Below are 17,000 nucleotides of genomic sequence, written 5' to 3'. Positions count from 1 at the left end.
GGCCTCCATTTTTCCCAGGACAGGAAACGTGTCCCCCGTAATTCTCTTGCTTCAGAAATTAAAATCCAGCATCCCAAGATCATTCTGCAAGCAATTTTGCACAGACATCTCCTCACCCCAGTGCCTGCCTGGAGCTCACCCAAGGTCACCAAACAACTTGGTTGTGAACCAACTGCCTTAACCTTCAGGGGGGAGGGGGGCTGGCTGACTAGAGACCAGAAGTGAAGGGGAAGAGATGAGGGCTTCACAAGGTTGCTCTGTCAGCTTGATCAGAAGCCAAGGCAGTGGCAGCAAGGGATGGCCTGGCCCAGGAAAGACCTGGGGGCTGTGCTAGTTTCTAAAGAGATGACTATCCAGGAAGTCAGATGGACAGAAGTTCACGGGGGGCAGGGGTGAAATGGGACCCACTTATGTTGTTATTCTTGGACTGTGAATTTTGCTGATGTAAAACAGAATATTCTGTAAACCTAATGTCTATGTGCAAATAATGAGCGTTAACACAGTAAAATAGTCAATGAAAATTCAAACTATTAGGGTTACATTTTTTTTTCCTCAATCAGTCTCATTTTATCCATTTGGAGTAGAGTGGCTAGAACAACACTGAGGCTTCCGGAGGCTTTCAGTAAGCAAGGCATCTGGTCGGACAGCGGGTGAGCACCAGGGTTCAAATCTGCATACATGAGCCTTAAGAAAATTAACTAGAGGCTGAGCCAAATCAAAGCAGGATGGCCTTAGAGCAACAGCAGCTTCCTAGATGGTTTTTATAATGTACTTGAAAACAGCCCTAGGCAAGAATATCATAATTTCAAGGGCAAACTAAACATCACCTTACCTACAATCTGCATCCCCCAAAGGAACTGCAAGGTGGGGTGGGGGGTGGGGGGCAACCATTTCTGCATAATATACATACTTTCATTTACGAACATTTGAATACAGACTTTCTATACACACATTACCTATATAATAAAAATGTACATGGCATGAGTATAGGTCACTGTATAAATATAGAGTTTTAGAAATCTTGAACCCGCGCTTCCTGTTCACATCAGTTTCTCCTCTTCTTCCTCCCCAGTCAGGTCCGTCATTTAAGAGTTGGACAAAAGGGACAAGTGTCATTTGTGTTGGTCTGGGCCCAGAATTTGATACACTGGAAAGGAAGAAAGACATATCTCAGGTTTATCTGGAAAGACGGAGGGAAGGAGGGGAGAGAGCACCACTGAGGTCCACTAGGTCTAAGGAACGCATACTAAGTCAGAAGAGCTCTTACTGTGGGGGACCAGATGGGCTATTTCATTGGCTCTTACTCCCCCAAAGAATCTTCAGAGTAGGGGAAACTGTACTTTTTACAGGGAACATTAACAATCAGCTAAGAATAGTGTAAAGCTGCTTTTTGTTGAATACTTGGTGTGGCCTTCTCCTCTCATGATCCATTCAGGCGGAGATGTGCTCCAATCTCCAAATACCCACTACCCTCAAATCTTATTCAGGATTTTCCCTTACTAAGAATTTAGATATAAATCCAGTTCCTACCTCTTGGAAATCAAAATGAACAAAACAAAATAGTAAAGAAGCAATCATCCCTGCTGCTAAGAGACTTAACTCTGCCTGGTGACATACTACGAGATAGGAATAACCTGTCAGTTTGCGAAGATAATCTCTAACAGGCAGGTCTCCAAGCTATTTTGTTAATGGATTTCCTAATCTCATATTCGGGTTCCCTATTCCCTTCTTCTCATCTAAGCAAAGTCTCCTGACAATGCTATATCTGAAACAGTGCTTAGAAATGTATGTCTTATTGTCAGCGTTCCAAGACAGTAAGTAATCTGTGTTCTAGGATGAACTGCTTATCCAGTCCCCTAAAGCGAATAGGGTAACAGGAAGCTGGGAGATCCTAGCTGTCAGTATTCTGAATCCTGTTGATCATTTAAGCCACAATTTACTGAAAACCTCATGCTGAGATATTAATGATGACCATCAACACAGCAACACGTTCATGAAAAATTCAGAAAAGGAACACTAGAAACGAAGAAGGTCTATAGCACCCACCTCCTTGTGCAGCACATGGGAACACGCCATTGGATGCAGCTCATTGGGCTGGACAAGTTTCTGGCACATGAGACACAGCTTACAGGCGGCTGGAGCCTGCAGAACAGAGGAGGGACGGCCAAAGAGTGAGGAACCTCTGGGTCTCCTTGCCTTTTATGCCCATGATTCCGTTCTACTATTTTGATGTCGCAAAAAGATTTCACACCAAAAGAAGGAAAAGTTCAAATACAGATTCTTGCCAGAGTACTTGCATTTTCTCAGCAGGGGCTGCCAATGACCCAGCTACTGAGATTATGGTTTTTTCCCGCACTCCACCTGTGAACCTGTTCCCTCCTCACCCCCGAGCTCCTCCACATCCCGGTTTTCAAAGAAAAAGAGCCTTACATGTGAAGACCTTCCAGGATATGAAACTTGGGCAGAAGGCAAGAACATTGGGGTACTGATTTGGGTCAATGGAGCAGGGAACAAGGCCCGGATCCGACCGAGTGGCTGTGGGCAGAAACATCGTCAGAGTAAGGAGAGAGAGTCTGAGCAACCCAGCAGGTAACAAAAAGAAATCATTTATTTCCCAGTCCAACAAAGGAAGAAACCAGAGTAGATAATCCTGGCTGCAGTGCTGTTGGCCACCCCCAGTTTCCCTGAAATTTGTTCTTTCCCTAACATCTCAGCAGGTCTGAGTTCTCCCCCAAGTAGCCCTTCTTACCTGAGTACTGGCTGCCACCCGCTCATGTTCTGCCAGTCGTGCAGCTACCAACTGGATCAGTTCCTCCATGGTCAGGCCTGCCATGGTGGTCCGTGCTGTCTTGATTTGCTGAAGGATGTTGGTCATCTGGGCCCTAAGAAACCAAATGTTGAGGGAGAGAAATTCTATGCTATACTCGTGGGAAATATCCATGAAACCTCTCCGATTTTAACCCACAGACATTCCTCTTACAAATTTTTAATCAGTCCTGAAAGACACTTACTTATTGCATTGTGGGAAGCGAGTCAGTAGCTTCTCCAGGATCTTCTCCAGTTTGTCTACTGGTTGGGGCCGGGGAGTTTCAGTAGAAGCCTTCACACCGCCCAAGCCTGGGGGAGGTGGGATGGAGGCAGCAGGGGGCATGTGTGGACCATGGGGGCCAACGAGGGAACCCAAGCCAGGGCTATTTCTCCCATGGGAGCCAGGAAGGGGCGGGGAAGGCTGGCTGGGCTGGGAAAGGGCAGGGTTTAGGATTGGGAAAGACAAGGAGCGGGGATCTGCGCTGGGCATAACCATGGGCACTGTGACCTGCCCAATGGAGAAGGGCATCCGAGGAGCCAGAGAAGGATTGGGTTGAAACACCTGAAGCATAAAGTCTGTCTGTAGAGCGGCAGAGGTAGAGGACGAGAGAGAAAGGAAGAAAATAAAAGTTTAGGAAACTGGAGATGTCAGTGAGCAATTCTTATGCCAAATAATACCGATAATAACAACAACAATGTTATAATACCAGTAATGAAACCAATTTCCTCATAAAAGGAACAAGTAAAGGCTGGCTGTGCCGGCAGCACAGAAAGGTAGCCTCCCCCACGCTGGCCCTCTCACCTCTGATGGGGGTGGGGGCAAAGTGGGAGTCGGGATTTGAGGAAGGCTGCTCAGCTTGGCTCCGTTCCTCACCAACTGGATATGACTATTAAACTGGTCCTGGAAAAGAGAGAAAGGAAAGGATTATCCTTTCTGCTGACTCGAGTAGACTCTAGAGAGAGAACACCAACCAGTATCAGAAGAGCAAAGGCAAGGGCAGAGCCGACCCTAAGTGACAACGTACAAGGTCCGTCCCTATCACCAGGGTTTCAGCACAGACTGAACTCCCTCGCTCAACCATCACCCACTACAACACTTACCCGAACATTCTTTTTCATCATCCGAACTCCATTCAGCCTTGTCTCCCACTCCTGTTTGGAACGAACGGTCTCTAGTGTTGGGGGGGTTGACCTTTCAAGAAACCAACAGGAATTTACAGAATTGAAGAAAGCCCTGCTCCTGACTCTCTGAGATAGCAGGACAGTGTCGGGCTAACAGGCCTGGCGAGGTCAGACCAGGTGCAGGAGGCGGCCAGGGCCCTAAGTCATCTGCTTCATTCTAACTCCAGCATTTTTTAAGCCAATTATTAAAGAAAGAGGACCCACCACAGAGGGTTTTTGGTCTGCCTGGAAATGCCACAAGGGCCCTCCAGATTCCACGGCAGAAAGAGAAATGACTGCGCGAGAAACAAGTCTCCAAAGATATCCGTTATGCTTTGACACCATAAAGAAATACTGTTTATCCAACCGGAACCAATACAATAAAAAATACAAAGCTATAAAATACGGGAAGAGAAATCACTGAACAATGACTCGTGTGCAGACAAGGATGGCCTTGAAATTCCTGCGAAGACAAACTAAATGCCAGATGAGCTGGCCTAGGGTTTGAAAAACCTAACAACTCCCCCTCCACCCACTCACCCCGCCCCCGCGCCCCGCTCAACACACACACACATACACAAAACACAAAACTGCAGGACCTTGACTCTAGAATGGGAAGGTACTTACTTGAGGTAAGTGAGGTGCAGTTCTGCTTCTTTTTCTGCTTCTTCTAGTTTCAATACCAGCAACTCTTTCCGACTCTCTAGTGATAAGATCTAAGGAAACCACACACATACACACACAGATACTTTGTTAATTTTATATACCTGAAGCTAAACACGAAGTTAAAACAAATGCTTAGGGGCGCCTGGGTGGCTCAGTCGGTTGCGCATCCGACTCGGCTCAGGTCATGATCTCAGTTTGTGGGTTCGAGCCCTGCATCAGGCTCTGTGCTGACCGCTTGCTCAGAGCCTGGAGGCTGCTTCAGATTCTGTGTCTCCTTTTCTCTCTGCCCCTCCCCCACTCAGGCTTTGTCTCACTCTGTTTCTCAAAAATAAATAAATGTAAAAAAAATTTTTTTTTTAAGAAACCAAATGCTTACTTAGTGGCTATATGGTAGAACACTTGTATGGCTTAGTGGTAGAATACTACACTATGCTATATATAATAGTACAATACCATATGATACTAAAATATACTATATTATATACGTAGTATACTATGTTATATAAGGTACTATAGCGTACTCTAAGACAACAGGTTCTATTATCTGGAAGCCTCATATCAAGGCTTTCCACACAGAGCTCTTCTCACCTCTGCTTTCCAGGCCCGTTCTGTCTCTTCCATAATGTTCCGGTTTATTTCGCCATCCTGATTCTTGAGTCTATCTAGTTCCATTTCCCACACTTCTCTGTAAGGTAAGAAACCAGGAACAGGAGTAAGGAGAGAAAGACAAGATTGCTAAGGGACATCAAGGCAAAAGTAAACCTGAAATTGATCTAGCAGGTATGTTACAGGAAGTCTTACTGTAAGTATTAATATAGATCTAGGAGCAGAATGTTTAAAGTGGTCTGTAACTGCATAAAGGCCCCATATTTGAAAACACAAATGTTCATGTCTCCATTTGCTTAAAAAAAATGTTACCAAGAGCAGGAAAGAGTGCCCTGAGGACAAAACCCAATGAACGCAGAATGCTCTATGTTCGAGGAGGGCTCAGAACCATATCGCCTTCCTCTTCTTTCTCAACTTGTCTTTTAGTATGCGTATGAAGAATACAGGACCAAACATGGGTCCCGCTTAATACTCACTTCTAATGCAGCAAGCACTGAATCACTTCTAGGCATACAGATACCAGCTTACCGATTTTCCTATTTTCTTAGCCATAGTAAACATTCTTCAGAAGGAAAAAATGCTCTCTTCACATCTCAGGGTTTCATATTTCCAGCAGTTTCCTCCCTTCTTACATCGCCCTCCCAGCCCCATCCCTAGAATGTAATATACCCACTCAGGGTCAGGTGACCAACTGCCCCGTGTGCCTGTTCTGAGGGGTTTTGCAGAATGTGGAGGGTCAAGCACCCTACTCAGGACCACAGGTACAGAGCCAGCAGGAGGAGCTCCTTACATGACACTGGACTATAGTTAAGTTTGGTGGCTGAAAGGCAAAGGAGTATCCAGATCAGTGGGAAAGAATATGGGAATGTTGAAATTTTTTCACTGTATTTTTAAAAGTTGAGAAGAAGAAGAAGAAAAGGTCAGGAAGAGTTACATCTTAAGAAAAATGTTCACACTTTTCTTCAGTAAAATAAATAATTTTAGTCCTCTTCTGTTTTTTTGGTAGCTTCACACATAGGAAAGGGAGTGATCCACTTACCAAGTTTTTGAGGTGCCTTCTCCTTACATCTGACCCTTCACAGAGCCCTGCTCCCCATTTCACAGACAAAGTGTGGGTGTGTATGTGTGTGACACATACAACCATTCACTGATTCACAAACAGTAGTCTGTCCCTCTACTGACAAGGTCAGATAGATAGAAATGACCAGGTAGGGATTTTCTTCTTAATCTCTATGTGTCGTCCTTCCCAAACTAACATCCTGCCAAAAGAGGAATTCTCTACTAATTCTTTAGACAGAAGTTCATGGGCAGTTGTGTTTTCCTGCTACAACACATACTCCTCAAGTAAAATACACACGAGGAGTCAGAATTCTGTAACCGTAAGAACACGTGAACTATGCCACGGGGTCAATCAATGATCCATTTAGCTTTTCTGGTCACTCCCTGACAATGGGATAACATGTAGAAAAACATGACAGCTGCCTTATGTGATTGATGGTATTCTTGAAGATTACAGATGGTCACCGAGTGTCTCTTTCATTAAACACATTTATCAAACATAGGTACACATGTATATAAGAAAAATCCTTCTACCAAGTCCATGCGGACATTCCACAGATTCACACACAAAAATCTTCTCCTGTGGGGCAATGGCCACATCTACCTCACCAGGATCCAACAAGACAAAAGGAACTACTAACCATCGCCACAAAAATGGTCAAAGAATTGTTAAACAGTCAAAAGTGCTCAACTTCATCAAATGGTAACTAGCCTCTAACATATGCAGCAGATCTGTAATCCACCCTAGAAAAAGAATCAGTTCCCCATAGTAGATGGTCATAAAAATCTTTGGTACAAGAGAAACCAGTGAGTCTATTTTAACTTTTCTAATTCCTGGTCTAATTTCTTTCTAGTCCCATACTTCTGTTATTTTGCATAGCTAGTTCAGGGAATCAATGATTCAAATATGTAAATAGCAGACTGTGTAAGTCTGACTTGTAGTTCCCAATTTTTGCATACTTTTTAAAATTAACTTTATTTTTGATCATGCAAATAATACAAATTATAAAAACTTTAGAAAATATAAAAGAGTCTCATATAGAGGCTCCAACTCCTTTAGTTATTGGTTGTATGACCCTAGACAAGTTACTTAATTGTCCTAGGATTCAGTTTCGTCATCTGAAAAATGAGTAATACCTACATCATGGGACTGATGGGAGAATTTACTGAGAAAACACACATGAAGAATTCAATATGCTACCCAGCACACGTGAAGTATCCAAAAAATGTTATTTTTTTTCTAAATTCATTCATTTATTTTGAGAGAAACAAAGACAGGACGAGTAGGGAAGGGGCACAGAGAGGGAGACAGAAAACCCCAAGCAGGCTTTGCTGCCAGCAGAGCCTGAGGCAGGGCTCGAACCCATGAAATTGTGAGATCATGGCCCGAGCCAAATCCAAGAATCGGACACTTAACCAACTGAGCCACCCAGGCACCCCCCAAACAAATGTTATTTTTAAAGTTTTTGGCGGGTGTGGGGGGGTACCTGGGTGGCTCAGTCGGTTGAGCATCCGACTTTGGCTCAGGTCATGATCTCGCGCTTTGTGGGTTCGAGCCCCACGTCGGGCTCTGTGCTGACAGCTCAGAGCCTGGAGCCTGCTTTGGATTCTGTGTCTCCCTCCTGCTTGTGCTCTGTCTCTCTCTCTCTCCAAGAATAAATAAACATTAAAAAAAGTTTTTTTAATAAAGTTTTCTTTTTTTAAGTTTATTTATTTAATCTCTACCGTGGGGCTCGAACTCATGACCCCAAGATCAAGAGCTGCATGCTCTTCTGACTGAGCCAGCCAGGCACCCCTAAAGTATTTTTTTAATTCAATTTCTCACAATTGCAATACTCACAAAAAAATCATTATACTTCTCTCCAGTCTTTTAAAATAAATATTTGTATATTTATGTATACATATGTAACATATAAATCCATTATGTGTACTTTCAAACAGAAACTGTGACCTTTGTCTTACTTTTTTAACCTATCGTATTTTTACATATCATTAAGTATTCTTCAAAAATGTGAATTTTTATTTTTATTAAAAAATTTTTTTTAGTGTTTATTTATTTTTGAGAGAGAGAGACAGAGTGTGAGCAGGGGCAGGGTCAGAGAAAGAGGGAGACATAGAATCCAAAGCAGGCTCCAGGCTCTGAGCTGTCAGCACAGAGCCTGACGTGGGGCTTGAACCCACAGACTGTGAGATCATGACCTGAGCTGAAGTAGGACACTTAACTGACTGAGCCACCCAGGCGCCCCCAAAATGTGAATTTTTAAATAACTATCCACTGTACATACATACCATTATCTATTTAGGTATTAAGTTATTTTCAATTTGACAATTATAAATACTAGTATAAGCATCTGTGCATGTATACTAACACAGGTTAATGATAAAAATAATGTACCTAGATTGAAGAGGAAGCTACTCAGAGTAGTTAAAAGCATGGCCTCTGGAGCCAAAAACTAAGCTCTGAGTTCAAATCCAGGCCCTATTACTATCTATGCGACCCTCTGGCAAGTTACTTACCCTAACATAAAATGGGGATATCGAGAGTCTACCTCTCACAGAGCTGTTATGTATATTATGAGTTAACATATGTAAAACACATAGAACAGTCTCTGGCATATAGGAAGAACTTAATGTTAGTTATCTCATTTGGATGGTAGAACGTCCTCCTTCAGAGAAACGAAAATATATGCATATGAATTTTCCACCACAAGGCGTGGTGGAATTCAGTGATTTTAATGGAGAGAAGCAGATGATAAGTGTCTTGTGAAATCCTCTCAACAGTCAGACACAGAGCTAAAAATTAAGATGGGTCCTCAGCCCAAATGTCTTCCTTTCAGAATATACTATACTCGAGGCAAGGCAAAAGGAAACAAAACAAAAACTGTTGAATGAAGGGGTTGGCCCTCCTGAAGTGGGGGTAGAGGTTATAAAATCTAAAATCGTTTACTCTGAAACGGACACTGACACTAACCAATATAGAATGGATGAGATCAGATCAGGCTTCAATTGCGAATGTACTGTTTATGAGACTAGAATTCTTCCTTGATTCAACATAATTCAAGAAATCTACTGAGCAGCACAGAGTGCTAGGCACCATGCTAAACCCTGGGAATATAAAGATGCCCAGTTCCTGCCCCAAGAAACTCGCAATCCAACAGTCTGCCAGGTGAACAAAAGGAGCAAGGAAATTCTGGCCAGAACAAACAGTATGTGCAAAGGCCAAAGAGTAAGAGAGCATTCAGCTGAGAAGTGGTCCAGAAAGTTGCAGGCAGTGGATGCAGGAGTCTAACGTTCAGGGGTGTATTCTGGGCAAGGGGTACAGATCAAGGTCACAACCATAAAGACAGTAGTGGAAGCCCCAGATATAGAAGAAATAATCTAGAACAGCAGTTTGCAAAACATAGTCCACAGTCCCCGAAACCTTTGAGGGCCTGGTCTATGAAGCAAAAACTAATTTCATAGTAACACTAAAACGACTTGCCTTTGTCAACCTCATCCCCTCATGAGTCTACAATGGATTTTCCTGACCTAGGCTACACAACACATGATAGTATCATCACTGATGGCTAATGGAATATATGCTTCTGTATTCTTATGTTTTCTAACATGTCTTAAAATAGCAGGTTGAAGGCGTAATTTAAGCTCTCAATTTTTTTTCCCTTCTCAGTACTTCTGTTGTGCTTTTATAGCTATCTTTATACTTGCTATAATCTCTATAATCTCATTATTGTCCAATAAAAAATCACTATAAAATTTCCAAGTTCTCCAGGCATCTAGGTAGAAACAAGAACTTATCATTTTGTTTACAATAATTTCTTTTAATTTTTAAAAAATTTCTCATTAAATGAAAAAAATTTTTCTTAATGTTTATTTTTGAGAGAGAGAGAGCGAGCATGTATGCGACTGGGGGAGGGGCAGAGAGAGCGAGGGAAACACAGAATCTGAAGCAGACTCCAGGCTCTGAGCTGTCAGCACAGAGCCAGTGCAGGTCTCGAACCCACAAACCACGAGATCGTGACCTGAGCTGAAGTCAGACACTTAACTGACTCAGCCACCCAGATGTCCTGAAAATGTTCTCATTTTTAAGCTCTATCTAAAATGTATTACTTTACAATTTAACTTTTTCTAAAATAAAAGGAAATTTATCTGTACTTTCCTCTTACATTGAAAAATGAATCACTGGCTCAAAAAAGGGAGACGAGAAGATTCATTTTCTCAACCCATAGCTGCAATGTATACATCTCACAGATCCTAAAAAGGATGCAGTGACCTACAGTTTTCTGACTCATGGAAAGAATCTACTCCAAAGAAGTTGGGCAAAATTATAAATAAGAAACCAAAGTACGACAAAAGCCATCTTTCCCTTGACTTTATAGACGCTCACAATTTACTGTATCTTAAGCCACAGAACATTTTCTAATTATATTGTGCCAGTTAAGTTATAGTGACATTTTGAGATCATTCAGACTTTAAAGAAAAAGGAACTATTTTAAAAGCAGATGTGATAAAGTCTTTAAAATTCATAAAAATCTCATTAAAGGCTTTCAAACCAGAAATGAAAAAGCCACCGAAGCATCTTAGCCAGGGAACTCTGTACTGCATTAACCAGAGAAGCACAGCCTTGTCCAGCTGACATTGCTACATGCCTGCTGGATGAAAAGTCAGCAAAATAAACGATGGCAGTGTCACTTTTTGATGATACAGTAACTCATCAAATTAAAGATTCTGCTGCAAATTTGAAGACTTAGTTAAGATCTCATCTGAAGAATTGTAATTTTGCTTTACAAACTGACAAATCTACAGACGCAATTAGACTTGCTATTTGTTTATTCGTCTAGTACGGGCACCAACTAAGCATCAAAGATAATGTTGTATGTGAATTCTTGGCAACAAACATAAGTTATGCTCCCATAATCTAAGCTGAATGACTTTTTATTTTCACGGTTTAAGCTTTACTTAACGATGTTGTGATGAAGCCATAGAGTGTAATAATTTTATTAAATCTCAACCTCTAAAAATAAACATTTCTAAAATACTGTTTGATAAAATGCTACAGACCAAAGTATATGGCTGTCTCATGGAAAAGCACTTGTGAGACCATTTGACTTGTGAGTTGAATTAGCCTCTTTTCTCATGAAATACCATTTTTACTTACAAGAACCACTGAGAGACAAACTATGGTTATTTGAACTTGAGTGTCTGGCAGACATGTCCTTGAAAATGAGTGGCGTACTCTTGCTACTTCAAAGGAAACAACTGACAATATTTATCACCTACAACCAATTTTGAGCTTTCGGGCAAAAGTTAGTACTTTGGAAAATGTGTACCAGCCACTGGGAGCTTGCAAGATTCCCACTAGGTAAAGACTATTCTGATGAAATCGATGGTGACATCAACAAATGAGGTTCTTCATATGCTGTACGGTAAACTGTGCCAACACTTAGAAGGTCTGAATAATTCTAAACCAATAGTTTCCAAATTATCAATGCACTGTGCTACCAAATCAACTATGGAACCCACTCAGAACCTCAGAGCTGGCATAAAAATTATTCTAAGCTGAAGACATCTGAGGTTCAACAGATGCAGAAAAAAAGCCTTCTGGGAGCTTCCCTTATCTTCCTAAAAGCAGCAACTTCTGGGAAATAAGGATGTCATAAATTCTTCTTCAGAGCAGACTTACTCCCAGGAGAGAGAACATGAATAAAAACTACCCTAAATCCCTTCTCCAAGAGAGTTTTATGGCCCTGAAGAAGAAAGAAACCACTCATACCTACAGACAAATATTATCACGAACTTTTGTTATCATAAGCTTAAGTTTGTTTTCCCGAAAAGCCACTTATCTTTCCAAAAAGTCCCATAAGTGTCTTTTCTCCCCACCCTCCTAAGAAGTGCCTTGTTTTCCCGTAAGTACCTCTCTCCCTGTCCCCCTCACCTATTAAGATGGTAGATAAGCCCCGAACTCTAACCACCCTTTTCAGCTACTCATCACTGAGCTCTTCCACATGTGTATGCATGTTGTACTTATGGGTTGTTTTCTTACTCCTGTTAATCTCTGTCAATTCAATGGGCCTCAGACATGAAACCCAACAGGGTAGAAGGAAGGGTTTGTCCTCCCCTATACAACACAGTTAAAAATTCCATTCAAAGTGCAACTTAAGCCAATAGATTCAACTAACCTTTAAGATTCCAGTCAAGTTTTGGGGTACTATCAAAAATATCCACAATTATCTTTAAAAAAGGCTATTAAAACACCCTTCCCTTTTCCAACTATCTGTGTATCACCAGATTTTCTTCACATATTTCAATCAAAACAACGTACTGCAGGGGCACCTGGAGAACTCTGTCAGTTAAGGTCGGACTCTGGATCTGGGCTCAGGTCACGATCTCACAGTTTGTGAGATCGAGCCCTGAGACAGGCTCCATGCTGACAATGTGGAGCCTGCTTGCAATTCTCTCTCTCTCTGCCCTTCCCCCACTCAAAATAAATAACAACTAAACTTAAAAAAAAACCACAACGTACTGCAAAAGATTAAATGTAGAAGTAGCTAGGAGAATTAATCTTCTTCCACTAAAGAGACTTACAAGAATGTAAACAATTGTAATTCTTCTAATTAAATGTACTTTTGCTTTGGGTTAAGATTTCTTCGGACACAAAATGCATGAGCCACGAAAGAAAAACCTAGTAAACTGGAACACTGGATTTCACCAAAACTTAAATTTCTGCATTTCAAGAGACACTGTTACAAAATGCAAAGGCAAATCACAGAATAGGAGAAAATATCTGCAAAACACACATCTGATAATGAACTAGCATCTAATGGGGCACCTGGGTGGCTCTGTTGGTTAAACATCTGACTTCAGTCCAGGTCATGGTCTCACAGAAGAGATTCACCAGTTACAGCTAAATAAACTTAACAGAGACCACAGCTGCTGGACATCAAACAAGGGTATGATGTTTAAGTCCAGCTAAGGAAATAGCTCAATAAGACAAATGTTTTTTTTTTAAAAATCAAGACTTTTTTGGGAATGCAAGCTGGTTCAGCCACTCTGGAAAACAGTATGGAGGTTCCTCAAAAAACTAACAACAAAACTACCCTACGACCCAGCAATTGCACTAGTAGGTATTTATCCAAGGGACACAGGTGTGCTGTTTTGAAGGGACACGTGCACCCCCATGTTTATAGCAGCACCATCAACAATAGCCAAAATATGGAAAGAGCCCAAATGTCCATCGATGGATGAGTGGATAAAGAAGATGTGGTGTGTACACACACACACACACACACACACACACACACACACACACACACACACAATGGAGTATTACTCGGCAATCAAAAAGAATGAAATCTTTCCATTTGCAACGATGTGGATGGAACTGGAGGGTATTACACTAATTAGAGAAAGACAAAAATCATATGACTTCACTTATATGAGGACTTTAAAAGACAAAACAGATGAACATAAGGGAAGGGAAACAAAAATAATATAAAAACAGGGAGGGGGACAAAACAGAAGAGACTCATAAATATAGAGAACAAACTGAGGGTTACGGGAGGGGTTGTGGGAGAGGGATGGGCTACATGGGTAAAGGGCATTAAGGAATCTACTTCTGAAATCACTGTTGCACTATATGCTAACTAATTTGGATGTAAATTTAAAACAAATAAAAAATGAAACAAGTTAAAAAAAATAATAATGACTTAAAAATGGAAAAAAAAAATCAAGACTTTTTGGAGAAATATATCAAAATCCAGAGTCTCTACAATATACTATTCACAATACTCAGGATTTAACCATAAATTACCAACATACAAAGAAACAGGAAATATGATCCACAGTCAAGAGCAGGAGTTGGTAAACTATGGCCTGTGGGTCAAATTCAGGCTGCCAGCTATTTTTATAAATCAAGTTTTGGGGGGGAACATAGTCATGCTCATTTTATTTACATATTGTCCATGGCTGCTTTCATGCTACGACAACAGAGTTGAGTAGATGCAACAGAGACTATATGGTCTGCACACCCTGAACACTATATGGCAATCAATCTCTTCCCTCTACCCTGACCCACTGACAATAACTGATCTACTTTCTCTCACTATTGGGTTTGTCATTCCTAGAAGTTCATGTAAATAGAATCATAAAGTGTGTACCTTTTATGCTGGTTTTTTATTTAGGACAATTTTTCTGATTCCAACTCCTGGTTGACAAAAAAGAAAACTCAATGAACAGAAACTTCAAGGTCACCACGATGCTGGAATTAGCAGGCAAGAATTTTATTTCACTTCATTTTTTAAAGTTTTTTATTTTATTTATATTGTGAGAGATACAGAGAGCAAGTCAGGGAGGGGCAGAGAGAAAGACAGAATACCAATTGGGCTCTGCACTGACAGTGCAGTGGACATGGAGCTTGAACCCATGAACCATGAGATCAGAACCTGAGCTGAAATCAAGAGTCGGACGCTTAACCAACTGAGCCACCCAGGTGCCCCAGCAGGCAAGAGTTTCAAAGCATCTACTTTAACCCTGAAAAAGGACATAAAAAATATGCTCTCGAGTGAACAAATAAGAATTTTCAGCAGAGAAACAGAAACTATAAAAAAGAGATAAACTGAAATGACAGAACTCTGAAAAATACAATACTGGAAATATGAAATTCACTGCCTGGGCTTAACAACAGAATGGAAATGATACAAGAAAGAATAAATGAACTTAAAGATATATCAATATGAGGAACAGAGTGAAAAAGATTGGAAAGAAAAGAACAGAGCCTCCATGAGCTGTAGGACAATATCAAAAGGTTTAACACATGTGAAAGCAGAGTCCCAGAAAGAAAGGAGGGAATGGGACAGAAAAAATATATACAAATTATATCAGAAAATTTCACAGAATTTGGTAAAAGACATAACTTTACAGATTAAGAAGCTCAAAAAAAAACCCTAAACAGGAAAAATATGAAGAAAATCACACCTGGGCAGATCAAAGTCACACTGCTGAAAACCAAAGAGAAAAACTTGAAAGAAGCTATAGAAAAAAATGAGACAATACACAGAAGGAAACAACACTTGAACAGTCACTGACTTCTCACCAGAAAGAAGGGCAGCCAGTTTATATTAGAACAACTGCACAGACAAAATTGTATAACATTCACACAGTAGGGGCACCTGGGTGGCTCAGTCGGTTAAGCGTCCGACTTCAGCTCAGGTCATGATCTCACGGTCCATGAGTCCGAGCCCCACATCAGGCTTTGTGCTGACAGCTCAGAGCCTGGAGCCTGCTTCAGATTCTGTGTCTCCCTTTCTCTCTGCCCCTCCCCTGTTCACACTCTATCTCTCTGTCAAAAATGAATAAGTATTTTAAAAAATTGTTTTTAATATTCACACAATGGACCACAACTCAACATTAAAAAGGAATATCTATTAAAGAGTCAATAATTAATAACCTTCCAAAACAAAAAGCACCAGGCCCAAAGGGATCACTGGTAAATACTAGCAAACATTTAAGAAAAACCGTACAGGGGCGCCTGGCTGGCTTGGTCGGTGGAGCATGCAACTCTTGATCTCAGGGTTGTGAGTTTAGCCCTATGGTGAGTGTAGAGTTTACAGAAAAGAAAAGAAAAGAAAAGAAAAGAAAAGAAAAGAAAAGAAAAGAAAAGAAAAGAAAAGAGAAGAGAAGAGAAGAGAGAAAAGAAAACAAAGGGAAGGGAAGGGAAGGGAAGGGAAGGGAAGGGAAAGGAAAGGAAAGGAAAGGAAAGGAAAGGAAAGGAAAGGAAAGGAAAGGAAAGGAAAGGAAAGGAAAGGAAAGGAAAAAACCTGTATTAATTCCCTATAATCTCCTTGAAAAGACAGAAAAGAGAGAATACTTCCCAGCTCGTTCTATGAGGCCAATATTATCCTAATACCAAAATCACACAAAGACACGAGAAGGAAAGAAAACTACATGGGGCACTTGGGTGGCTCAGTCGGTGGAGCATCTGACTTCGGTTCAGGTCATGGTCTGATAGTTCGTGAGTCTGAGCCCGCGTCAGGGTTGCTGCTGTCAGCGGCAGAGCCGGCTTCAGATCCTCTGTCTCCCTCTCTCTCTCTGCCCCTCCCCCACTTGCGCTCTCTCTCAAAAATAAAGAAACATTAAAAAAAGAAAAAGGAAAGAAAACTACAAACCAGTATCTCTCATGAACATAAGATGCAAAAATCCTCAACAAAATTTTAGCAGATCAAACCTAAACAAATATAAAAAGAATTTACACCATGACCTAGTGGAATTTATCCTGTGTATACAAAACTAGTTCAACATTCAAAAGCCGGTTAATGTAATCCGTCACATCAAAAGACTAAAAAAGAAAAATTACAGATCCTATCAAAAAAAAGCATTTGACAAAATCCAACATTCATGAAAAAACCTCTCAGTAGGGGCGCCTGGGTGGCTCAGTTGGTTAAGCGTCTGACTACAGCTTGGGTCATGATCCCACATCTCATGAGTTCAAGCCCCACGTCAGGCTTCGTGCTCACAGTTCAGAACCTGGAACCTGCTTCGGATTCTGCATCTCCCTCTCTCTCTCTCTGATCTTCCCCAACTTGCACTCTGTTTCTCTCTCTCAAAAATAAATATTTAAAAAATGCATATTAAAAAAAACTCTCAGTAAACTAGAAATAGAGGGGAACTTTCTCAACCTGATAGACTACCTGCAAAAAACCTATAGC

At 41.1% G+C, this 17,000-nt stretch overlaps 1 protein-coding gene across 2 annotated transcripts in view; it reads right to left on the bottom strand.

The window, feature by feature from the left end:
• Positions 1-508: 508 nt before the first annotated feature.
• RNF214 (ring finger protein 214) overlaps positions 509-17,000 on the bottom strand; it is a 47,951-nt gene continuing 31,459 nt past the window's right edge. For both annotated transcript variants that reach the window (XM_058686832.1, XM_058686833.1), the window contains exons 7-15: positions 5,224-5,320; positions 4,597-4,685; positions 3,910-4,000; positions 3,611-3,709; positions 3,012-3,388; positions 2,750-2,882; positions 2,431-2,535; positions 2,047-2,142; positions 509-1,147 (exon numbers count right to left, since the gene is read on the bottom strand). In XM_058686832.1, coding sequence (XP_058542815.1) covers positions 1,082-1,147; positions 2,047-2,142; positions 2,431-2,535; positions 2,750-2,882; positions 3,012-3,388; positions 3,611-3,709; positions 3,910-4,000; positions 4,597-4,685; positions 5,224-5,320 — 1,153 coding nt within the window. In that variant the 3' untranslated portion in view covers positions 509-1,081. The remainder of the gene's footprint in view (positions 1,148-2,046; positions 2,143-2,430; positions 2,536-2,749; positions 2,883-3,011; positions 3,389-3,610; positions 3,710-3,909; positions 4,001-4,596; positions 4,686-5,223; positions 5,321-17,000) is intronic.

The sequence above is a fragment of the Neofelis nebulosa genome, chromosome 10 (genome assembly GCF_028018385.1).
Source record: "Neofelis nebulosa isolate mNeoNeb1 chromosome 10, mNeoNeb1.pri, whole genome shotgun sequence".
NCBI lineage: Eukaryota > Metazoa > Chordata > Mammalia > Carnivora > Felidae > Neofelis > Neofelis nebulosa.
The sequence above is the reverse complement of the archived record's forward strand: the minus strand, read 5'-3'. Positions and strand labels throughout refer to the sequence as shown.